A 26,044-nucleotide genomic window follows, 5' to 3' on the forward strand; every position below is an offset into this window, starting at 1 on the left:
CGGCGTGGTTACTGACTACCAGCGATCTGCAACCACCAGACAATTTTCAGGACCCCTGGTTAGGGAGCCTCTGTTCTCTGGGGCCTGAAACAAAGTACATCCTGGGCAGGGGTCATATGACTTCACCCCCAGGATGAGCAGAGTCCACGAAGGGGAAGCTTCAAAGGCTTGCCACCTTTGCTACCCCCACCCACCCTCTGCTATCAGCAGCTGGCTCCCACCGGTTGTGACCCCCCACTTTGGAGGGAGAACCGGCAGGAAAACCTAGTGAGAAAGGGAGGTGTGCCCACCTTTACCAACCTAACCCGTCAGGTGGGGCAGACAAAGTGAAGCACACATCTCAGTTCCCTCCATCTTCAAAATGAGGGGACTCCCCCAATCAGGACGAGGTGTATGCCCCCCTCCCATTAGCATAAGAGGGGGTGTAGGCACCCGAGGGAAAGGATCCATTGGTCCCAACCTGAATGTGTAGGAAGTTGGCTCTGTATATACTATACCAAAGTGAGGTATAGTGTACACAGAGTCCAGTGGAACCCAAAAGGTAGGCAGAGGTAAAGTAGATAGCACATCACGCTCTATTTGTCGTAGTGTGGTCAAGCAGTAGAGCTTTATCAGAGGACAGTGTTAAGCATTTGTTTACAACCTCTGGCAGCAAATAAATTCACACACTCAAAATATTCTTTTAGTTATAGTTTATTTTTTAGAACCAAGCAAGCCTGGCACAGGTAAGCAATAAATACTTTATAGTAGTAATGCAGTTGCAACACAGTTTGGATTGCAAGTGTATATGCACTTTGTTTTGATTACAGTACTGTTACTGAAAATACAATGCTTTGGAAATACAGTACATATACTTTGTATAGGCTTTTTAGTAAAATAACCAGTAGATTACTTTGTAGATTACTTTTCTTACACAGTACAGTATACTGCACTGGGACATTTCCTGTAAACAGGTGAGTAAAAGAGTTTTTGTTATTTAATACACTTTTAAGAAAATCTCTTCGGTTTTCCAGCTTCACACGTCAATGTTATCCTATGGAGAAAAATAGTGTTATCGGTCCGCAGGTAAGTACTTTGTTGTGGGAGTTGGTATTCTGGGGTTAGACTCAAGGGTCCCCCAGGGTCTAGGATGCACTTGTTACACAGTCAGTGGCACTAGGGCGGCCGGGTGCAGACTGCATGGGCCCAATGTTATCCATGAGGGGGTAGGGGACCTCAGGTTGGTGGCTGCGGATGAGCAGGCCACTGGGTTGTGGGAGCAAACCTCCTGGACTTAAGCTCAGGTCAAATGGGGGTTCAAGCTAGCACAAAAGGTGCACCTTCAGCAGCACTGGGGCAGCCGGGTGCAGAGTGCCGTTTTGGCGTCGGGAGCCCTGTAGCTTTCAATGGGGAGCCTCCGGTTTGCAAACACACTGCAGGCTTGGGGACGAAGGTCTTCTGGGTGCAACCACTACTTAGAGAGGCAAGTTGGGATGCTGGGGGTTGGTTAGGTACTGCCGGTAGGACCACTCAAGGCCGTGGGTCGTCGGGTGCAGGGGTGCCTTTTAGGGTCGGATTTTCTTACCAGCTCCTGGTCGCGGTTAATAATAATAATAATAATAATAATCCACATTTGTAAAGCGCGAACAATCACCCGTAAGGGTCTCTAGGCGCTGGGGGCCGTCGGGAAGATTAAGCAAACTATTTCCCAGAGTCACATGGTGCTGGGCTAAGCTGCCTCCGGCGCCGGGGATCGAACTGTGATCCCCAGTTTCCGGAGTCAGTCGCCCTGGCCGTTGCGCCACACCTCTTCCCCTCCCCGGTTGTGGAGACCTTCCGGTTTGAGGCTGCAGACATTGGCTGGAGGCAAGTCAGGGGTCACCGGATCTCGGGTCAGGGTCGCCAGGGAGACCACCTCTTGGTGTTGAGCCACTTGAACTCGGGCCGTCTGCGCAGGTTAAAGAGTGGTGCAGAACTGCGGATCCTTGCGGAGCTGGAGTCTGTTTGAACAAATCCAGTGTCCACGGGAGACAGAGTCTTTGGGACGGAAGGCAGGCAGGTCCTCCGGGTTTCTCGAGGTTGCTGGCTGCAGGACACAGCAGGATTTGGCTGGAGCAGGTACGAGGTGGAAACAGGCCGGTAGGGCTGGGGCCAAGTCACTGGGCGGCGTCCTCTTGTTGGCTTCGGCACAGCTGTTCGGTCCTTTTCTTTTTCTGGTTTCTTGTCTGAGGAAGCAAGGTTCAGGGGTGCCCCGAAATACTAGATTTAGGGGCGTTACAGGTAGGTAAAAGGTTGGGCCCAATGGGTCCCTTCCCTCGGGTGGGTACACTCCCTATTATGCCACCCGCCAGTGGGAGGGGGGAATAAGCCTTTGCCTGGTTGGATGGGCCCCCCCCCCATCTGCAAGATGGCGGGGACTGAGAGTTGTGCTTCACCTCGGCCCCCCACCTGAGGGGTGGAGTTGGAAGAGGTGGGCACACCTCTTTTCCTCGCTTTTCCCACAAGATCTCCCGCCCAAAGTGGGGGTCAGAACCAGGGGGGACCAGTTGCTGAAAGCCGCAAGTGTCCTGGGGAAGCTCACAAAGGCAGCAAGCCTTTGAAGCTTCTCTTTCGTGGACCCTGCCCATCTTAGGGGAGGAGGCTTGGCACCTCGTCCCAGGACGTGCATTATTCCAGGCCCCCCAAGAGCAGCAGGCTCTCGACCTAGGGTTCCAGAAACATGTCTGGTGGCAGCCACTGAGCCTGGACACTAGTGGTAGGTCGTTTTTCAGGGGGCATGTCTAAGATGCCCTCTGTGTGCATTTTTCATAAAATCCCACACTGATGCCAGTGTGTTTAATGCGCTGAGAAGTTTGATACCAAACTTCTCAGTTTTTATTGTAGCCATTATGGTGCTGTGGAGTTCGTAATGACAAACTCCCAGCACCATATATTCCTAATGGCAGCACTGAACTTACAACATCTAAGAATTGACTTAGACACAGTTGGGCTACCGGGCTCATGCACCTGTACCCTCACCACTGGTATAGGGCACCCAGCTAGAGGGGTGACTGATCTAGGCCAGGGCAGTGGGTTGTAAGCATGGCGCACAGGGATGTGTGCCATGTCGACTATTCACTTTGTTTTGCACCAAAACACGCAGCCTGCAAAGGCAGTGTGTGTGTAAAGGTACCTGGCCTCTAAGGGTGGCACAATAAGTGCTGCAGCCTTTAGAGGTCTTCTCTGGTCACAGGGCCCTGGGTACCTGTGGTACCATTTATCAGGGTCTGACCTGTGGCCAGAGATGCCAATTGGGTTTTGTTTTCAATGTAGTTTTAGGGAAAGAACATAGGCCCTGGGTACCCGATTGGCAGGAGCCCAGAGCACACTCAGTCAAAGCACATCAGATATTCAGCAAAAAGTGGGGGCAACCATGCAGAAAGAGAGCACTTTCTCACAGCATTCCCCTGTTCCGCCCCTAAATAGAGTGTTTAGGGGCACCCCTAAACCTCGCTCTTTAGATTTGACAAGAATAGGAAGGACCAAAGAGCTGTACTGTAGAAAAGAGGACGAACAACTGCTTAGGTCCCAGCCCTACCTAGCTGTCTCCTACTTCAGAACCCCGGCAAGCTGAAACCAGAGTGTCCTGCAGCCAGCAGCCTCCAAGAACCCTGGGGACCTGTCCTGCCTTCAAGAAAAGACTCTGATCGCCCGTGGACACAGACTTTGTCCAACAACCAGCTCAGTCACTGGATCCGGACGAAACCGCATGTCTGCACCACCCGATGCCCGCGGCCGAGTGGCCCAACACCACAGTAAGATCCCCCCCGGCATTCCTGACCTGAGCTTCAGCGTTATAGGTCCTCCTCAGACCTCTACTGCGATGCCTGCAGCCTCACCTTTAGGGGTCCCCGCGACCGGACCTGGAGAGAAAATCTGACACAAAAGGACATCCCTGCACTCGCAGCCCCCTGGCCTTGGGGTGCCCGACTGAAAGTGTCTCCATGCTCAACAACACTCCAACTTTGCCTTCCAGTCACTGGATCCATTCTCTAAGCCTTCTGTGCAGAGCCTGCAGCCTTTCTTCATAACTGACGTCCCCCATTGGTTTACATTCAGGAGCCCGACACCTACTTTGCACCCTGCAGCTGGAGGTACGCTTTTGATGCTTACTTGTGGCCCCCTTTGCGCCTACCTTTGATCCCTCGGCCCGGAACCAGAAACCGCAGGTATTTACCTGTGACTGGTTGCTCTTCAGAGTACCCCCTGTCCCCATAGCACTACATTGGGTCCGACCTTTTCTTTGACGTATGCACCCGGACGCCGCTGGGGGTGCACTCTGCTTACCTACCTGCCCACCTGCCCTGTGTAAGTGCTACCAGCCTGAGAATTGACTGTTAAACCAAGTATTTACCTGTACATCTCTAAACTTGCTTTTCTCCATTGGAATATATTGCACTGTTTCATTGCATAATTTTTCTATTGCAAAATCAAAACTGTATTTAAGTGACATTTACAGAAAGCTTTCTTACAACTGTAAATTATTTACTGCATTTACAAAACACTACTCCATTCTTGAGAATGAATATGCTACTTACCAGTATGCATCTGTTCTTGGCATGTAGGGCTGCTGACATTCATATCTGTGCATAGATCGCCGCCTAGTGTTGGGTCCGGATGTTTGCACGTTGTTGTCCTGGAAGAGTCTTCGAAGTATCCTGAGATAGGTGACTCCTCCCCTGGACCACAGTGCGCATGGGCATCCTCTCCATCCTTAGATTGTTTTTCGCCATTGTGGCAGTGATGGAGTAGATATAGAAAGTGATGACCATGCTATACAGTAATTCTGAGGGCTGCAGCTGCTACAGGCGCCGGGGAGGAGGGTGGGCGATATGAATGTCAGCAGCCCTACATGCCAAGAACAGATGCATACTGGTAAGTAGCATATTCAGTTCGAGGCATGTGGGCTGCAGAATTCATATCTGTGCATAGAATACATAGCAGTACCTCCTATTAGCGGCGGCTACCAGTGCCAGCTGCAGCAGTCTGAAAAAGTTTTGAGAACAGCCTGTCCTACAGCTGCCTGCTGTTTTGAGTGTACATCTACACAGTAGTGTTTGGTAAATGTATGTATAGTGGACCATGTGGCTGCTCTACATATTTCCTGTAAAGGAATATTTCCCAGGAAAGCCATGGACGCCCCTAACTTTCGTGTTGAGTGGGCTCGTGGGGGAATCGTTAATGTGCGTTTAGCTTTTTGATAGCAAATTTGAATACATTTAACGATCCATCTGGCTATACCTGCTTTGGAAATGGCGTTGCCCTTGTGTTGTGGAGAAAAGGCAACGAAAAGTTGTTTTGTCTTCCTAAAGTCCTTAGTTCTGTCTATATAGTACATGAGGGCCCTCTTTACATCTAGTGTATGGAGCATTCTCTCAGCGACATTTTGTGGATTTTGAAAGAAAACAGGCAGTTCAATAGTTTGATTCATGTGGAACTGCTATATTACTTTAGGCATGAATTTGGGGTTGGTACGTAGTACGACCCTGTTTGCGTGAACCTGTATGAATGGCTCTTGAATGGTTAGTGCCTGGAGTTCACTAACTCTTCTTAACGAAGTGATTGCTACTAGGAAAGCTACTTTCCAGGTGAGGAATTGAATCTCACATGAGTGGAGAGGTTCGAAGGGTGGACCCATCAGTCTGGTGAGGACCAAGTTGAGGTTCCACACCGGTGCTGGTGGCAGGCAGGCACTCTGAATAAAGAGAGGTGCTGCCTGTTTTGGAGATAGGCTGCTATTGCGGTTAAATGGATACGTATTGAGGTGTATGCCAGATTGCATCGGTATAGGTGTAAGAGGTAACAGATTATGTTTTGAATGGATGCGTCTAGCGGGTTAATGTCATTGTTGTTGCAGTAAATGACAAACCTCTTCCATTTAGCCGCATAGCAAGCTCTGGTAGTGGGTCTCCTGGCCTCCTTGATGATCTCCATACAGTCAGGTGGCAGGTTTAGGTAGCCAAACTCTAGGACTTCAGGAGCCAGATTGCCAGGTTCAGCTGTTGCGGATCTGGGTGCTGAATTTCGCCATGGTTCTGCGTTAAGAGTGCAGGTTTGATCCGCAGCCTTTGATGCGGCACCACGGAAAGTTCTAGAAAGGTGGTGTACCATGGCTGGCGCGCCCATGTGGGAGCAACTAGGATGAGTGTCAGTGAGTGCTGTCGCAGTTTGCGTGCCACCAGAGGTATTAATGGCGCTGGGGGAAAAGCGTACGCAAATCTGCCGGACCAGTTCATCCATATCGCATTGCCCTGCGACTGTGGATGTGGGAACCTGGCGGCAAAGCTTCGGCATTTTGCGTTTTCGTTTGTGGCGAATAAGTCTATCTCTGGATGACCCCACTGTTGGAAGTACGGTTGGAGAACGGACGGATGCAGCTCCCACTCGTGCATCTGGTGGCTGTGTCTGCTGAGCAGATCCGCCATCTGGTTGTCCTTGCCGGGGAGGTGTTCCGCCATGAGGAACATGTTCCTCTGAATGGCCCACCTCCACATGCTCTGAGCCAGATGAGACAACTGTGGAGAGTGTGTTCCTCCCTGCTTCTGTATGTAGTACATGGCAGTCATGTTGTCCGTCCGGATCAACACGACTTTGTTGCACAAGTGTACTTTGAATGCCTTCATGGCTAGGAAGATTGCCATCAGTTCCAGAAGGTTGATGTGCATCTTCTTTTGTTGTGTCGTCCATAGTCCCTGCACTGTGTAATTGAGTACATGAGCTCCCTATCCCTGGAGAGAGGCGTCCGCCGTCAGTATTATTTGTGGAACAGGCTCTTGGAACGGTCGGCCCTTGCAAAGGTTTTGTGGATTCCACCAATGCAGAGAGTTGTATGCCCGACCGCTCACCAACACCAGGTCGTTTAATTGCCCGTGAGCCTGATTCCATTGACGTGCCAAGCACTCCTGAAGCGGGCGCATATGTAGTCTCGCGTGCGGGACTATGAAAATGTAGGAGGCCATCATGCCTATCAACTCTATGAACACTCGCGCAGGAACGGAGTGTTGCGGTTTGAACTTTGAGATCAGCAGTTGCATGCTGTTGATCCTCACCAAATTTGGCTGAGCTGTGGCTGCCAGAGTGTTTATGGTCGCGCCCAGGTACTGTCGTACGTGTGCGGGTTGGAGATGTGATTTTGGGTAATTTAGTGAGAATCCCAGACTGTGAAGAAGGTGAATGGTGAGGGACATGTGGCTGGCGCATTGCTGGGCTGACTTTGCTTGAACAAGCCAGTCGTCCAGGTAAGGGTAGACGTGAATGTGTTGTCTCCGTAGATGTGCAGCCACTGTAGCTAGGCACTTGGTGAAAACCCTGGGTGCTGTTGTCACTCCGAAGGGGAGAACTTTGAATTGATAGTGCTGTTCCTGAATAGTGAACCTGAGATATTTCCTGTGTGATGGGTGTATGGGTATGTGGAAGTACGCATCTTTGAGGTCTAGTGTGGCTAGGAAGTCTCCCTGGCTGAGCAGCGGGAGAACCTGCTGTAGGGTGAGCATATGGAAATGCTCTGAGAGAATGTAGTGGTTGAGGGGTCTCAGGTCTAGTATAGGTCTGAGTGACCCGTCCTTTTTTGGGATTAAGAAGTACAGAGAGTACACCCCTGTCCCCTGCTGGTTGACGGGCACGACCTCTATTGCACCTTTTTGCAGCATACTTAGCACTTCCTGCTGCAATAATGCTAAGTGCTCTATGGACATAGGACGGTGCTTTGGCGGTATGTTGGGTGGAGTGGAGGTTAATTCGAGATAGTAACCGTGCTGGATAATGTCCCTGACCCACCTGTCTGTGGTGATGGTTTTCCACGTGTACAGGAACCGCTGGAGTCTCCCCCCCCCCCGACAGGTGTTATGTGGTCGGGGGGAAGGGAGAGGGCGTCACTGTTTGTTTTTGGGGGAGGACCTGGTGTTGCCGTAACCACGTCCCCTGCCCTTGGTGCTGGAGCCACAATATCCACCTCTGTTGGTTTTATCGTAGGTACTCTGTGTGCCCCCTTTAGTGTATTGCTGCTGTGACCCCTAGCCTCTAGCTGCTCTTCTATTCCCGGGGCGACGAAAGGAGCCACTACGAAATTGCTGCGTCTGCAGAGCCCCCATTGATTTTGCAGTGTCAGTGTCTTTTTTAATTTTTTCGAGGGTAGTGTCAACTTCGGGGCCGAATAAGTAGTCTGGGTTGACTGGCTGATTTAGGATGTTGTTTTGAATCTCTGGTTTGAATCCTGAGATTCTCAACCATGCGTGTCGTCGTAACATGACGCTGGTGTTGATTGCCCTTGCTGCTGTGTCGGCAGCATCCAGGGCGCACTTAATGGATGCATTGGTAAGGAGTTGTCCCTCTCTGATGAGGAGCTCCGCTGCCTCTTTGTATTCATCTGGCAAATGCTGGAGTAGTGATTCTAGCGTGTCGTAGTGTGAACGATCATAACGGGCCAGGAGTGCCTGTGTATTGGCAATGCGCCAGATGTTTGCTGCTTGCGCTGCAATTCTTTTGCCTGATGTCTCCAGCACTTTGGACTCCTTGTCTGGGGGAGGAGCATCACCTGTTGTCTGCGAATGGGCTCTTTTGCGAGCATTAGCAACTACCATGGAGTCCAAAGGTAACTGACCCCTAATGTACACAGGGTCTCCGGGCACAGGCTTGTATTTTTTTTCAATCCAGGGGTTTAGCACCCGTGCCCTGGTTGTTTCTTTGAAAATGTCCTTTGCAGGTTTGAGAACTCCTTTTAACATGGGCAGAGTTTTGACAGTTCTTTCGGAGGAGGCGAAAGTGTCCACTAAGAAGTCTTCTTCAACAGTGTCAGAATGGAGTTGTACTCCATGATTGGCGGCAGCTCGTTCTATGAGGGCATTGAAGGCAGCAGTGTCCTCTGTGGGAGATGTTTTGGCGCTGTAAAGCTGCGTGTCCTGTGTATCTGGCGCGGTACCCTGGTCTGTAGGGTCATCCCATGCCTGATCTGGGTCCTGCTGCTCATCAGGATCGACATCCCCAGGGTAGGTGGTATCATCTCCCATGTAGTCCTCCACTGCGTCCGTTTCTGAAGGCGTAGGAGAAAAGGACTGGGGATCCTGATAGGAGGTTTGTAAGCGTTCATACAGAACTGGTTCCGACCCCGCTGGCAATTTGTGCTTGAGAGGTATTCTGTAGGAGTCCAATCCCCTCTCTGGCGTGATATTCAGTTTGCGGAGCATCAGTCTACCAGTGTCGGCGTCGATGAATTGCGGCTGTGAAGGCTCAGAATCTGTGTGTCCAGTAGACGGGGACTGTGTCTGGCGGACACGTGTTCGGATCTCGAACATCTTCGGCGCCGTGGACGGCGGCAAACCAAAAGTGATGTTGGTTGGCGCCGAGGGTGCTTTTGGAGCCTTGTGCGTGTCGGGGCCCGACGTGGATCGGAGGGCTGCCCGTTCCCTGATGCGTTGCAACGACGCCGCGACTTGTTGCACCGAGAACGCCGAAGGTTCTTTGGAGCCGGTCGGCACCGTGGAGGTAGGCGTCGACTGCTTTGGAGCCATGGGGTCATCGATCCGAAGACAGGTACCAACGGTCGTTGGAGTCGACGACTTGGCGTGTGCCGCTGTCTTCGACGTGGACTCAGATGGAGCGGCCATTTTGAGTTTGGTGGTCGGGCCGACTGCTTCGGTGCCAGAGGCCGAGGCGCTTTGGGGGGACCGAGGGCCTTTTTCTTCGGGTCGGTACAGATATCCGCTGCAGTGAGTTCGGCGCCGAAATCCCTTTTACTGCGTTCGGAGCCGACGGCCTTTGCTGGCGTCGAAGGAGTGGAGGGCTTCGAGGCCTTCGAGCCGATTACAGCCAGTTTCACTTTTGGTTTCGGTGGAACTGGTGCGACGATTGGTTTCGGTTTCGTTGAAGGGAATCCAGTCGTCTTTGTTAATAATGGCTCGTGCGGGATGTTCGAGGCCGGGGCCGAAGAACTTTGAGATTGATTTCGGGTAAGGCCCGGAGGCGATCCCTCGACCTGAGCCGTAGAATGACGCACTTTAACAGCCTCCGTATCGACGGGTGGGCCTGTCTCTTCGCTAGAGCTATCTTCTTCGGCCCCAAAGGCCTCATCGTAGTCTCCTACCTAGTCGATGACTTCTTCCCTTTGAAAAAGCACTTAATCGTCGTCTTCCGATCGGGAATAGTGTTCGGAAGCGGGGCTGGAGTTTACTTCTTCCACACTCTCTGCGTCCTCGGTGCTGAAGATGTTGGCCGGGGCAGGCGCCGATTGCTGCGCTTCTAATCTCGCCGCCCGTCGATTCCGGAGAGTCTTCTTCGATCGGAATCGGTCACAGGCCATACATTTCGAGTCATCGTGATCCGGTGAGAGACATTTGTTGCATACCGGGTGGACGTCGATGTGTGGGTATTTTGCGTGGCATAAAGGACACCGTTTGAATAGAGTCCTCGATTCCATCGTCGATGTAAGTTCGATGTTCGGACCAAACGGATCCGAAAGGCTGGAAGAAGGTTCTAAACTAGTAAAGAAAGCAGTCGTTACCGAACGGGAACAGTACCGACGAAAACTAAAGGCCTTTTGGCCTTAAACTGAATTTTCCTAACTTGAGCTAAGATAAGCACATCCGAACCCAATGGCGGAAAAAAACAATCCAAGGATGGAGAGGATGCCCATGCGCACTGTGGTCCAGGGGAGGAGTCACCTATCTCGTGATACTTCGAAGACTCTTCCAGGACAACAACGTGCAAACATCCGGACCCAACACTAGGCGGCGATCTATGCACAGATATGAATGTCAGCAGCCCACATGCCTCGAACGTATTGATACTTTTACAAACAGTACAACTTACCTGCACTAATTGATCCTTGGTTCTAGTAATAAAATTAAGTAACCACTTTTTATACAAACAAATGGTTTGGATCTAGTCTTTGAGCATGTGACAATTTCTTGCCTGAGTGTGTACAACAAATGCTTATTATTACCCTCTGATAAGCCAGACTGCTCAGCCCAGCTACCACTAATTTAAGAGTAAGATATTACCTACTTTAACTCCTGCCATACCTTTGGGGACTCACTGGACTCTGCACACTACACCTCTTTTTGGTATAGTATATACAGAGCCAGCTTCCTATAGAACCAAACAGCTCCTTGTAATAAAATACACACGGATGCCAGTGTGAGATTAAATCATGTACTCAGAGGGCCCCCTGAAAACCTACCAAACCTGGTGTGGGCACTGTTGGAAACCGGGCAACCGGGTCAGCAGTCACCAGGTTTCCAAGCACAATGGTAGCTTGGCTCGAGCGGTCGGGGGTCAGGCACCGTGCTAAGCGTACGTCACACCCTCACAATAACCATGCGTTCATCCGTTCCAAAAACGACACTACACCGTAAAAATTATGAAAGAAAGAAGTTTGTCTTTTATCTTATTTTCTCTTAGTTGCAGGTTTCAAAACATACATACAATACCATAAGACTTTTCTTGAAAATAGCAGGTCAAATAAATAATACCACAGTGGGGTTTCAATAAATAGGATCAGGTCATAAATAAACACGGAATAAATATAGGTGCAATAAATACAAGTGGCTAATAAATACTGTCAGACAATAAATACAATGCAGGAATAAATACAGTCAGACAATAAATACAGTCAATAAATAAAGCACCTTCAATAACTTAAATAACACAATTAATGACAAATACAGTTCACATCACTTTCCTGAGGTAGTTTGGCTTTACTATGCCCAAGTACAGCTTGTGGTCATTTGGATGACATGGGGGGTGTCCCACCTAGATTGGTCAAGGCTGGGCCTGAACTGAGGTAGAATAAGGGTAACCCAAGGATCTGACTCTCCCAAGATACACAACCCCTCACAGAGGTCACTGCACCAGTCTCAGTTCACCCCTGGCACTCCCAGGCTGGTTCTAACACCCCTCTAGCCCCTAGAATGGTCTTTTAGGGCTCCACAGGGCCTCAGATGCCCTTTCTACCACTTACTGCCCTTTTCACGATGATCGGCTCCGCTCGGCGCCGGGTCGACGTCGCTGGACAGCTCCGGATCGATGTCGCTGGGCGGCTTCGGATCGATGTCGCTGGGCGGCTTCGGATCGATGTCGCTGGGCGGCTTCGGATCGATGTCGCTGGGCTGTTCCGGATCGATGTCGCTGGGCTGTTCCGGATCGATGTCGCTGGGCGGCCTCGGCTCGATGTCGCTGGGCTGCTCCGGCTCGATGTCGCTGGGCGGCCTCGGCCCGATTTCGCTGGGCTGCTCCGGCTCGATGTCGCCTTCCGGCGTCGCAGGGTCACGGCCTCCCCGCTTCCGGGTGTCTCCGGAGTGCGATCTCCACACCCAACCTCCGGCGCGCTTCACCTCGATCTCCGGCGACTCCGGAGTGCGATCTCCACTCCCGACCTCCGGCGCGCTTCACCTCGACCTCAGGTGACTCCTTACTCGACCTCCGGTGCCTCTCCACGACCTCAGTCGGCGCCCTCTCTCGACCTCTGACGGCTCCGGGTACGACGTCTGCTTCCTGTCAGCGCCGCTTCTCCACCTCAGGCCTCAGGTCTCCAGGCTTCTCGACGTCAGGACTCCAGGAGGACACCGCTAAACAGGTCAGGAGCTTGCTGGTCTTCTTCTTTAAGGCCTCTTCACAATATGTAGGTCCTTAAGATGGATTTTCTGGTCTTGGTCCCACACAGGGCTCTAGGCTGGGCTTGGTCAGTAGGGACTAGCATCAAGGGTGGGTTTCTGGACCCCACTCCAAGCACTGGTTTCCACCCCTGCTGCCTTACTCCGACCTCCTTCTGAACTGCTCCTCTCTCTTCTCCAGTCAGTTGCCAACTGCCACTCTGAGATGGCCTCCCAACATTCTAAACTGCCTCCAACTGTCACAGGGTTCCAGAATGTTGCAGAAGGTTCTAGAAATCTCCAGTGGGTTCTGATGATGTCACAGGTGGCCACCATTTTGTGTCTCAGGCCCTCAGACAGAAGTTCCAGGGGTAGGGAAAATGGCTCCCTGACCCTGCATCAACACTAAAAAGTCTGGTGGTTCCCAAAAAGGAAAAAGTATAACAGGGTTTGAGGCAAAAGTGGGACAAAATAAATGATGATGAGGAGGGACCACCCAAAGGGCTGACAGGTCTAACAGGCACTGACTGGCTTTAGGCAGCCAGCCACCAGCAGACAAGTTTCAGGACCCTTGGGCGGACAGCCTCTCCTCACTGGGATCAGAAACAATGCATATTCTGGGCAGAGGTGGGAAGCTTCAAAGGCCAGACGCCTTTGTAATGGGACTCCCAGCCCTCTGCTCCTAGCAACAGGTAGCAGCCTCTGGTTTACACCCCCACTTTGGACAGGAAAACAAAGTTAAGCACACTTTTCAGCCCCCCCCCCACCTTGAAGATGAGGGGATCCCTCCAATCAGGGCTAGGTCTATGCCCCCTCCCACAGAGTGTGTAGTCACCCCAGGTATATTGCCCATTGGCCCTACCTACTACTCACCTAAAACGTCTCCTAAATGTAGTATTTAAGTGGCTCGCCCAGACCTAAAGATCAGATCTGCAACGACTTATAAAGAAAGACTATGACCCTCCAGAGAAGACTGAAGACGACGACAGCTATGGCCCCAGCCCCACTCTGGATCGTGGAGGATCCGCACCTCCTGCCCACTCTGCACCAGACGACCACGGCCCGAGTCAGAGTGGCTCGCCTGTGCAGTGAAGGCTCCCCGGCAATCCTGACCTCATGTCCAGCATTGGCCAACCTCTCCAGCCCTCCACTATGGTGCCTGCAGTGTGAATCCAGAGGCCCCTCCCAAACGTGACCGTCAAAGAAGACTTTGACGTCCAATGGCACACCTGCACCCAAAGCCCCTGGGCCTTAGTGAGAACAGACTCTGCCCCCACGACCCCCTCCAACTCTACTTACCTCTGCTATCAGTGGTCTTCCTCCTGCAACCTCCGGCGCCACGTCTGCAGCCTTGCTGAAAGAAGCCCCATTGAAAAGCATTGGGCGCTGAATGGCGAAATTGCACCCTGCACCCATCCGCCCCTGTGCTGCTGGTGGTGTATGTTTGGTGCTGCTTTGTGCCCCCCTCTCCCCTCATGTACTTAACCTAAACCCCCAAAGCTTGGCCCCCTGCAACCCATCTACTCACCTGCAAGCAGGGTGGCACCAGGCACCCAGTCTCAGTCAGAAAGCATTGGGTCGAACTCCAATTTTGACCTCTGCATCTGGCTGCCCCTATGCAGCCGGTGGTGCACTTTTGGTACTCACCTAACCCCTTGCTGACTTTTGGCTCCAAAGACCGCGATTGGAAGTGCAATGCTTACCTGTTTAACTGCAATATTGTTTTCCCCATAGGATAACATTGGACTGTGTTGATAAGTGTCGATTTTTCAAAGTGAAAAGTATTTTTAATTAAAAACGTACTTATTACGAAAACATTGGTCTTAAAATAAAATACAAAGTATATACTTTTTAAACTATTCTGCACCTCCTTCTTGAGCAGGGTGTACATTATGGATCATGTGTGTGGAATAAACGTCTTACACCCCTCAATGTTAGGCCTAAGGCTGCTCGCCCACACTACCACTAATAGAGCACTTTGGGTTTTACATTGAGCCATGTACACTGTGGGGAACCCCTGAATTCTCTGCACAGTTTTACCACCTAGTGGTAATATCATATACAGAGCCAGCTTCCTACAGTAATGAATGACACCATTTACTTCATAGTGAGAATGCGGGTGGAGGCAAAAAAACTACAAAGGAATATTAGCTGTAAAATGACATCCTCTCATGAAAACAAGGTGTGTTTTCTCTCCTGCAAACATGTGCTGTGAAGAATAAAAAAAGAGGAAAGTGTTGTACGTACTGGAGGATTGCGTGGTTTTCTGGTTCCCAGCATCTTGTTGCTGTTCTGGAGCTGGTTGGGACTCCTGCACAACTAAAAACAATTGGTGGGTTAACATGCAAGACCCAGAAAGAAGAGCTGCATTTGAAACAAATTTGGAAATAGAATATTATCAGGTGACACAGTCATAAGTATCTACCTATGTCATTTGTACTACGGCTTCATCAAATGCTAGCACCAGATGACCTCATCATATGACGGCACGAAGCAAGGAATTGCTACTTACCAGCATGCATCTGTTCTTGGCCTGTGGAGCTGTAGATTCATATACTATCCATAGATCGCCATCTGGTGTTGGGCTCGGATGTTTGCAGTTTGTTTTGTTCGAAGAAGTCTTTGTAGTCACGAGATGGGCGACTCCTCCTTATGGTGATAGTGCCCATGGGCATCGACTCCATCCCCAGATTGTTTGCACCATAAAGGGTGATGATGGAGTTAGTAAGAAATAGAAAGCGATGCCCATGTGTGATGTATCTAAGTAAGATAACACTGCAATAAAAGGTACCCGGGGAGGAGGGTGGGCATATATGAATCTACAGCTCTACATGCCAAGAACAGATGCATGCTGGTAAGTACCATTTTCCGTTCGAGGCATATGAGCTGTAGATCATATACTATGCATAGACTGTACAGCAGTTTTGTTTGTGGCGGTGGCTAACCTGTATCTGTTGTAGTAGTTTGAAAAAGTGTTCTTAAGACAGCCTGGCGCACACTAGCTTGTTTTGCTAACACATCTACACAATAGTGTTTTGTAAATGTATGCAGTGAAGACCAAGTTGCAGCTTTGCAAATGTCATCTAAGGGAATGTTCCCTAAGAAGGCCATAGGAGCCCCTAGTTTGCACGTAGAATGAGCCCTAGGGGGAATGGTTAATGTACGCTTGGCTTTAAGGTAGCATATTTGGATGCACTTAACAATCTACCGTGCAATACCTGCTTTTGAAATGGGACTGCCTATATAAGGTGGGTAAAAAACAACAAAGAGTTGTTTAGTTTTTCGAAAGGATTTAGTTCTTTCAATGTAATAGAGTAGTGCCCTTTTAACGTCTAGCGTGTGAAGAGCCCTTTCTGCCACGGAGTATGATTGAGGGAAAAAAAACTGGTAGTTCAACACATTGGTTAAGGAGAAAGGCAGACAACTTTTGGTAAAATGATTTGGATTAGTTTTGAGAACCACTTCGTTGTGATGAATTTGCAAAAATGGTTCTTGTATGGTTAGTGCCTGGAGCTCACTCACTCTTCTAAGAGATGTCATGGAGAGAAGAAAGGCTACTTTCCAAGCGAGGAACTGTAGTTCAATTTATGCAGAGGTTCAAATGGCGGACCCATGAGCCTTGCAAGGATGATATTAAGATTCCACACTGGAGAGGGCGGAACTCTAGGGGGAAATTATTCTTTTAAGTCCTTCCATAAAAGCTTTAATAGCGGGTACTTGAAACAAAGACACGTGTTGTCGGTTTTGTAGATAAGCTGCTATTTCAGCTAGGTGTAGTCTTATGGATGTTTACGCTTGGTTACAGCGTTGTAGGTGTAATAGATAGCAAATAATGTTTTGAGTGGAAGAGTCCAGTGGATTGATTTTATTGTTTGTACAGTAAATTACAAATCATTTCCATTTTGCTGCATAGCACGCTCTGGTAGTAGGACGTCTAGCCTCTTTAATGACGTTCATGTAGTCTGGCGGGAGATTAAGGAAGCCAAACTGTAAGACTTCAGGTGCCAGTTTGCAGGGTTGAGTTGACTGGGATCTGGATGCCTTATATCTCCATACTACTGAGTGAGAACTTTGGGAGAGAGGTATAGTTTTTGATGAGGAACTACTGACATTTCTAATAGTGTTGTGAACCAGGGCTGTCAGGCCCATGTGGGGGCAACCAGGATTAGTGTGAGGGAATGCTATATGAGCTTCCGAACCACTAATGGAATGAGTGGGAGAGGCGGAAACGTGTAAGCAAATTTCCCTGACCAGTTTATGTATATCGCATTGCCTGTGGACAATGGGTGTGGATACCTGGACGGGAAAGTTGGGCATTTTGCATTTTGGTGTGGCGAACAGATCTATTTCTGGGTACCCCCACATTTGAAAGAATTGAAGAAGAACTTGAGGATGAAGTTCCCATTCATGGATCTGTTGCTGTTGATGACTGAGCAGATCTGCGATAGGATTGTGTGCTCCTGGGAGGTGTTCTGCAAGGAGATATGTTTTGTGGAATGGCCCATTTCCATATGCGTTGAGCTAAGTGTGAAAGCTGTAGAGAGTGTGTCCCTCCCTGCTTATGTATGTAGTACATTGTTGTCATGTTGTCTGTACGAACTAAGACCGCTTTGTCTACTAGATGGAGTTGAAAGGATTTTAAAGCCAGAAAAATTGCCAGTAATTCCAGGTGGTTTATGTGGAATTGTTGGGTCTCGTCTGAGCCAGCGCATGACTTGCTCTGGCGAGACATTTAGTAAGCGGGGTTTTGAAAGTGCCACCGCATGCTTTTGATGGCCTAGCGCTTGTGTTCGCACGTGCACACCCGCCAGCTTTCCCGTCCGAGGCGCCATCTGGACCGCGATCAGTTTCACTTTCGCACATGAACACTCCCGTTCCATTTTCGCGCGCGCACACTCCCGTTCGCTGCCGCACGTCTTGTTTGAACTACAGCGGCGAGGGCAGGCTGCATTCTCGTCTCAGGTTACTTGTCTAGTTTAAGGAAAGTGAAAGGTTTTAATGTGTGTTCTGATAATTTTTTTATGTCGAGTTTAGTAGTGTAGCTCCCTACTGACAGTTCTTCTCCTACCTTGGTTGACCATATATCTGGGAGACGTCCACCATTTGCTCCCCCCCCTCCCACTTGTGTGCTCTGGTGCCTATCTAGGCAGTTTTTGTCATTGTATAGCTCTTTACAGTTTTCTGTAATATTTAAAATGCAACTCTTGTGTTCTCTTTTTTAGAGATTAATTTTCATCAATCTGTAATGTTAAACACTGCTAAATCGGAACTAGCACACCACCCTCTCGCCTATGGATTTCAATACCACAAAATAACTGCTTGACGGTCGGGTTGAGTAGGAAATCATCATGTGCCCAAAGTGTTCACAGAATTGGCTCGGTGTGGTGGAACTCTGCATGCAGAGGCGCAATTAAGGGGTGTGTTTTGGCAACACTTTCAGAAGTGTATCCTGACAAATCGTCAGGGTTTAGTAATTCATTCCAAGGAACGTTACTAAGTGGACTCGGAAGAAGGCTTCCATAGAACGCAGGCAGCTGGCTGTAAATGTAAATGAATGCAGATTAGTCAAACAAGATAAAATGGGCTTTCTCTTGCAATATGTAATGGGAAGAACTAGCTTAAAATGTCATGTATTGAAGTTGGAGGTGTGGTAGGTAGTCTGTCAGGTACCTTCTATGGTGAAAGAGAAAATATTTTTCACTCAATAGGGATGACTTTTAATCAAAACAAAATCATCACAGTATAAAGTTGTAATTTCAGACGTTTGAATTAAAGAGGCACATTGATTGTCCATACGTCCTATGATCTTCCACTTCCAAAACGGTACCAACTATTAATCTGATAGTAGCTGCCCCAAATATATAAAACGAGGGCACAAACCTATCTAACTTGCAGAAGCTGGATTTGCATCGATCTCCGGGCATTTTAAAAATATTTTTTTTGGTTTAACATACTTTTGTGCTGTTGAGTCTAACAGGCGTGGCAAGAGTATATATATATATATACACACACACACACACACACACACACACACACACACACACACACACACACACACACCATTTCAATAATTTGCCGTCAAAATTAGTTATTGTTCATTGATAAACCAATTTAACATTATGGATTCATTTTTTGTGATTCAACAGCACAGAAAAGTGTCCACACTTGTAATTTTAAGGATAGAAAAAAAGTACTATTTTGTCCTGAACTGTTCTCTAGTTCATACACAAAGTGGACTGTGAATCCAATGAGACGCAGTGAAAAATACATGATACAATTCATGGCAAATTAGCACATTTCAAAATAGGCCTTCAGTGGGTTTCGCATTGGGGTGGTAGTTTCTTGATTCAATGAAAGGTTGACACGTGTGGCACATTTTTGCTTTGGGGCTCTTTCCTCGTCTCAAGTAGGTTTTACTTACGGTGGTGAGTAATGTAAAGGAGTGGACTTTTTGAATGTTAGTTTTGGCCTAGAGGTAATTTCCCACCATTGCTGGAAGTTATTACATTAATATTTCAAGAAGAGTAGGGCTTAGGGCAGGATGTCACAAACCACAGCACATATCCTGCCTTTTTAAACAAAAATAAGTCCTTGCACTACCAATCTGTTGCTGCTCCCTGCAGAGTCATGAGTGGGTTGGGATTGGCATAATAATGATGCAAGACAGGCTTGACTGCATGTAAACAGGACTACAATTTTTGTTGGAGAATGGTGCAGTAGGCGTAGGGCCTAAACAAACCGACTGTGATGGAAATGCTAACAAATGGGTGCTCTACCGTGATGTTTTCCGCTTTAGAAATGCCATGTTTTTTGACACTGCTCAAACTAACAAGACGCAGAAGGAAATCTTTCCACTTCTCTGGTGCACACGGTGTAACCGTGGCTGTAAGGGAAAATGAGTTTGTATGCCTGGGTCTTGGAAGGAAGGAGGAAAAAGTAGCATGAAGTTCCGAGTAATTCTGAAAAGATGGTATTGTATGCACAGTTTTGTAGCAAAGCAGGAGCTGAGCATGAGTGACCAACCCCCTCCACACTCTAGAAGACCTCCTTGGTGATAAATGTGTACAACTTACTGGGGTAGGGTTAGACACATGGGTATTGCTTAGGAGAGATGCTGACTGCTAACCCTATGAATGCCTACGGTATGCAGGGAAGCTATACGTGACTTGACACAATTTAGGCTCAGTACACTAAAATAGCCATACAAGTTGTCTTTCAACATCTAGACACTTTGGGTAGAGGATAGACAGGTTAGGGATGGTTTGGTAAATCTGATTCTGCCATTTTGCCTGATCTGCATATTGTCTACTGAGTTGTTTATAATAGTATTGATCATTCTAATAAACTTGATTTGAGGACAAATGCTGCAAAAGAAATAATCTTATAATCGTGAAATATCAACTGTTGTTCAAGTGCGTACTGATTTGGTTTTGCCAAGGCAGGGCTCCATTTATCATCTGCAGATTAGAGATTCTCTAAGTTTATTCTGATTCTTAACACTCCCCTTTTAACAGAACATAACTCACTAAAGGGGGAGTGTGACACCTGACAGTTATCCACAGCGAGCATCTTGCCCACAGTACTAGTGCTAACTCAGTTTATTATCCAAACGTGCAAGCTTTTTTGATGTATGCAAATGTAAGGTCCTACAATGCAGCACCTGCCTCCCCTGCATACACAAAGCACGTGTCCCACGTAGTTGCCCCCCGTGCTGCTATCATGCTGCATCAGAACTTCTCTAAAGGTTAATCATGTACTTTAGATTCCATTACCAGACCCCTTCCATGACCTAAACATAGTTGTGCAGTTACATTTTCTCTTTAACCCCTTCGGTGCTCATGACGGAACGGTTCCGTCATGAGCGTCGGTTGAGCTGTGCTCATGACGGAACCGTTCCGTCATGACCACGCCCGCGCAAGCAGCGCTCAGCACAGCGGGGGAATCCGCCCCGCATGGAATGGGTTAAGCTACAGCTTACTTGTTGCCTCTTGTTTTTCTCTTTTTTTCAACAGCAGTTTTCTGCTAACCTCCCCCTCTATTGTTCTTTGCCTTCTCTTTTTATAATGATACTTTCACATTCCCCTTCTGATTATAATTTTTAGGTCGAGCCTAGGGCAGCGCACATGCGCTGCCCTAGGAGACGGCCTCTTGGAATCACTCTGGACTTTTTATACGCTTGTGCGTGTGGCTTTTTTCGGCATTATTTCAATTGGGCGTGCGTGCATCTTTCCAAAAAGACAGCACGCAATTGGGCAAAGGCGGGTGCATGTCCCACATTTCCCAGTAAATGTATCCGCCCATGGTGGGAGTGAGCAGTGGCGCCATCTGTTCGGGGTCATGTTTCAAAGTAGCGCTGTCGCCGCGCAGCCGCGCTTGCTTTTGTTTCTATTATAACCCCTGCCATTGTTTCCCTTCTCTTTCGATCTCTTCACCTTGTGTTTATTTCATTATATGATTTCATTTCCTCCATCAAATATTTTCCTTGCTTTCTCTGTATGTATGCATTAATTTATTCGCCCTTTATTTCATGTGTTATTATTCTTTGCATTAAGCGCTCTTTTCTGCCCGTCTGTACTCGTACTGCAGTAGCCCTCTGCAGTACAACACATGCAATAAGTGTCAGGTAATTTAAACCTGGAGTTGAATTTGGCTTCCCCTTGAATCGTATCCCCTAACTCACCCCGAGAAAAGATCCGCTGCTTCGGCCTGACGCTGCTGCTCGGGCGGAGTTAGTCTCCAAAAACATTGGCACTTCAGGTTTTGGAGGGGGCTACAAGAATTGCGCAACACCGGGACTGTCTTACTCGTATGTTTTGCTCCAGCGCTGCATGTGGTAGCGCATTAAACCCAGTCCTACCGGCTATGCCAATGCTGGTTTGTCATCTTTTGTATTATTCACGGGATGCATTTAGACAGGGAACGACAACTTTCACCTTGCTTGTTAGAGTATCATGTGACTGTCACTGAACTGTGTAGAACGCCGGCCACTTCCTGGTTTCAGAAGCTGTGCAGTGCGGCTGGAAGATGGGTGGGTTTCTGTGCCTTTGCTTTATTTTGGTGTCGGCTCTTTCTCCATTTACAGGGAACACTTTCATCCATTTTCTATTTAGTAATGTTGAGCAATGTACAAATATTTCGTAAAGCCATGTTGCACAAGTTGGCTGGTTGTATAACCGTTTTCCTCGGGTCACAGCTGGTATTTCAAATCGCTTTCTCATTTCAGTTCACGCGTAGCTGCTAAAGTTTGAGATTGCTAATGTGTGGCATTTTCATAGTTTCGGTGTATTTAAGAGTGAAATTCAACGACCTATGTGTGACACTTGGAGTAACACTTTCTTGCGCGTAAAATCAAGCAATAAAGTCCATGGGAACTGATAAATACCAGAAGCTACACCCAGGGCTTTAAGTGGGATGAAAAAACTGGAGGGGGGGTCTCTCAAAGGTGCGTGGCTTAAAAACATGCAAGCTAAAAATCTGTGCTTAGCATAGTGTGCCGTCTCGCTTGTATTTTGCGGGTTTCTGTTGTTGTATCCAGATATATGACGGCACAGCAGCCAGGGTAATTTGCTTAATGCTAAACACATACGCAGGGTAATATGCTGCAGGTCTAAACACTTATAACGCCCCAAAGTCGAGACCTATTGGCTATGCCAATGCTTGTTTTTGTTTTGTAGTCCATATGACTTGAATGGTAAGGTTTTTGGAAATAAGCTCTCCAGCTGGTGAGCGATGCGTCGGTTAGCACTATCTGTGGAACCGGGTAGAGGAATGGCCGCACTTTGGAAAGGTTTTGTGTGTTCCACCAGTGCAGAGAGAGATGTGTGGCTGTCCAACGGCTGTCCACCAACACCAGATCTGTTGGCTGACCTTGAGCCTGGTTCCACTGACGTGCTAAGCGTTCCTATAGAGGACGCATGTGGAGTCTTGCATACGGGACGATTAGAATGCAAGAGGCCATTATCCCAATTAACTGCATGAACACTGGAGCTGGTAATGAGTGTTGAGGCTGAAATTGTGATATTAGAGCTTGTATGCTGTGTATTCTGACTGGGGAGGGGTATGCTAGAGCTGGAAGTGTCTATTGTTGCTCCTAGATACATTTGTATGTTGGATGGTTGGAGGTGGGATTTGGTGACATTCATGGTGAATCCCAAGTTGTGAAGCAACGGAATTGTTTTGCGGGTTTGGTGAACGCAGCTGCTGTGTGACTTGGCTTTTATGAGCGAGTCATACAGATATGGGAACACGTGAATGTGTGGTCTTCTTAAATGAGCTGCAACTACTGCGAGGCACTTGGTGAAGACTCTGGGTGCTGTGGTTACCCCGAACGGGAGGACTTTGAATTGGTAGTGTTGACCGTCCACCAGGAACCAGAGATATTTTCTGTGAGCTGGATGAATTGGAATATGGAAGTAGGAATCCTTTAACATGCCTTTTAGCATGGGCAGGGTGTGGGTGGATTTTTTTGAGGGTGCGAATGTTTCCAATAAGACATCCTCTTCTAGGGGGTCAGTGTGTAGTTCCGCCCCATGGTAGTGAGCAGCCCTATTAATAAGTTGTGCAAAACCAATGTTATCAGCTGGTGATGGCCTGGAGGGATACAGATCAGGGTCATTGTGTAGATCTGGGTCTTGATCATAGTCATCCCATAGGTCTGGGTCCTGTGGTATGTTATGGTTGTCATCATCTCCTAGTGTATCCCGACCCCCACCATAATCATCATCCTGTGGTGCAGGTGAGAGTGTAGGTGATGGTGAGTTAGCTGGCGAGATGAATAAGTTAGGATCAGGAGGAGGAGGAGAGGGAGGTATATAAAAGGGGAGAAGTGTTAGTACCCATGTCCTTGCATTTAAGAGGTATGTGAGAATCCTCTGGGAGGTCTAGTTTCCGTTTCTTAAGAGTTTTGGTGAGAAGTTGGCCAGTTTCAAGGTCAATATGCAGTGTTTACTGCTTAGGATCAGAAGATTCTAGTAAAGAAAGGTCTTTGAGTGGTATGTCTAGTTTCGGCGCCCGAAGCTTCGTCATAAGAGTGTTCCTTAACGGGCTTAAGCTGTGAAGATTTTGTAGAGGTTTTCGACTCTTCGGCTCCGAAGCTTTTTGTTTGTCTTGTTTCGGCTCCGAATCTTTGTTTTTTAGTGGCTTCGGTGTCTGGGTGTCTTCGGTGCCAGCAATGAAGTGTGGGGAACTGGCTTGGTTTTAGGCTACGGTGCCGAAGGTGTATGTTCTGTGCCGGAATGGGGCAGACTCGAGCTGGAGTCAGAAGGCTTTTGTTTCGGTTTCATAGCCGGGGGCGGGGCGTCTGAAGTATGTTCACGGTGTTGACCTGAGCCCGAGGGCGAAGGTGTTACCGGAGCCTAAGGTTTGAGTTTGGTGGCGGACTGGGTGTTGGTACTTACTGTCCGCTGAGCCGGGGTGACGTTCTGCTCATCTTCCTCGGAGTCGTCGGCTTCGGACATGGAGATATCCTCTTCTGCAAGGTGGAGTTCTGGATGGACATTCGAACCTGCTCCGAAGATGTCTGGAATCGAGCTGTTGCCACGGGACATTTCATGTCGTCGAGACAGACAATCACGGATGGTTTTCTTTGACCGGAACCATGTACAGGCCTCCCAGTGCTTTTCCTCGTGCTCGGGGCAGAGGCAGAGGTTACACACTTCGTGTAAGGCAGTGTGTGGGAATTTAGCACCACACCTGGGCATTTTTTAAACAGAGTCCACTCCATCGATGGCTGGCGTGGGTAGGCCCTACGGCCCGCATCGAAGCTCTTGGTCGAAGATTATTTGAAGTTGGAGGATGCGCGTCGAAAGGAGAACACAATCGAGAACACCGCCGCCAAGTGGTGAAGGATTGCGCGTCGAAGGAGGTTCGAAGACAATACCGACCCGGAGCGCAGCAAATCACATCCGAACCAGATGGCGGAAAAAAACAATCTGGGAATGTAGTCGATGCCCATGCGCACTATCATCGTAAGGAGAAGTCACCCATCTCGTGACTACAAAAACTTCTTCAAACAAAACAAACTGCAACCATCCAAGCCCAACACCAGATGGCGATCTATGCATAGTATATGATCTACAGCTCATATGCCTCGAACACTTGTTTTATACCAGCATTAGAAATCATATGCAGCACCAGGTGGCCTTGTCCAATGCCGCTGGCACCTGGTAGTAGGCTGTCCTAGGCCGGCTCCAGGCTAACTTGTGTTAGAACCAGGCATCTTATGCAGGCACCTGGTGAACTTATTCCATGAACTTATGCCATGCCGGCCTCAGGTGACCTTGCCCAATGCCAGCACCAGGTGACGTCACATGATCGCGCCAGGTGACCTTGTCTCATGCTGGCCCTGGACAAACTTGTGCTATACCAGTACTAGGTATCATCATATGCGGGCACCTGGTGAAGGCAATTAGTGACCGTGTCCTAACCCAACACCAAGCAAATCCATGCAATACCAGCACTCAGCACATCATATATGGGCACCTGGTGACCACCTTGTCCTATGCGGGCTCCTGGTGACCACCGTGTCCTATGCGGGCACCTGGCGACCACCGTGTCCTATGCGGGCACCTGGCGACCACCGTGTCCTATGCGGGCACCTGGCGACCACCGTGTCCTATGCGGGCACCTGGCGACCACCGTGTCCTATGTGGGCACCACACAAGTCAAAGCAAGCTCCATTTATTACCAGTACTAGGCACATCAAATGCGGGCACCTGGTGACCACCTTCCCCTATGCGGGCAACTGGTGACCACCTTCTCCTATGCGGGCACCACACAAGTCAAAGCAAGCTCCATGTAATACCAGTACTAGGCACATCATATGTGGGCACCTGTTGACCAGCTTGTCCTACAAGGGCACCTGGTGACCACCTTGTCCTACAAGGGCACCTGGTGACCACCTTGTCCTACAAGGCCACCTGGCGACCACCTTGTTCTATGCGGGCGCCTGGCGACCACCTTGTTCTATGCGGGCGCCTGGGAACCACCTTGTTCTATGCGGGCTCCTGGGAACCACCTTGTTCTATGCGGGCTCCTGGGAACCACCTTGTCCTATGATCGCACCACACAAGTCAAAGCAAGCTCCATGTAATCCAGTTAACTTCACAAGGCTGATCCTTCATTTTTAAGTGGAGGCGGCACGACGGCTGAATATACGGACTAGAGGATTCTAACATGAAGGCTTTGAGGTGTGAGGCTCAATTTCTAATAATATAATTGTAAAAGGGCCATGATGCACACGGATGGAAGAGCTGCCCACTAGCCGCAGTCAACATAACCAGAGCAGAACAGCCACAGTATTGGAAAAGAAGAACTGGAAGGATTTGTTTCTGTAAAGCGATGCAACTGTCTAGTTCTGCAAATGATGGAATCTGTAGAAACTCTAGCTCCAGCTGGTTGGGTGGGTGGGTGTGTGTGCACGTGGGGGGTGAAGAAAGGTCACA

At 48.8% G+C, this 26,044-nt stretch overlaps 1 protein-coding gene across 2 annotated transcripts in view; it reads right to left on the bottom strand.

Annotated features, from left to right (window-relative positions):
• The window catches only part of LOC146863521 (uncharacterized), a 120,162-nt gene that overhangs the window by 26,951 nt on the left and 67,167 nt on the right, over positions 1–26,044 (bottom strand). Inside the window, exon 5 of one of the 2 annotated variants that reach the window (XM_085642963.1) lies at positions 14,850–14,921. The exons of the other annotated variant lie outside the window; for it this stretch is intronic. Coding sequence (XP_085499089.1) covers positions 14,850–14,921 — 72 coding nt within the window. The remainder of the gene's footprint in view (positions 1–14,849; positions 14,922–26,044) is intronic. 2 annotated transcript variants of the gene reach the window in all.

Source organism: Triturus cristatus, chromosome 2_2 (genome assembly GCF_964204655.1).
Source record: "Triturus cristatus chromosome 2_2, aTriCri1.1, whole genome shotgun sequence".
Lineage (NCBI taxonomy): Eukaryota > Metazoa > Chordata > Amphibia > Caudata > Salamandridae > Triturus > Triturus cristatus.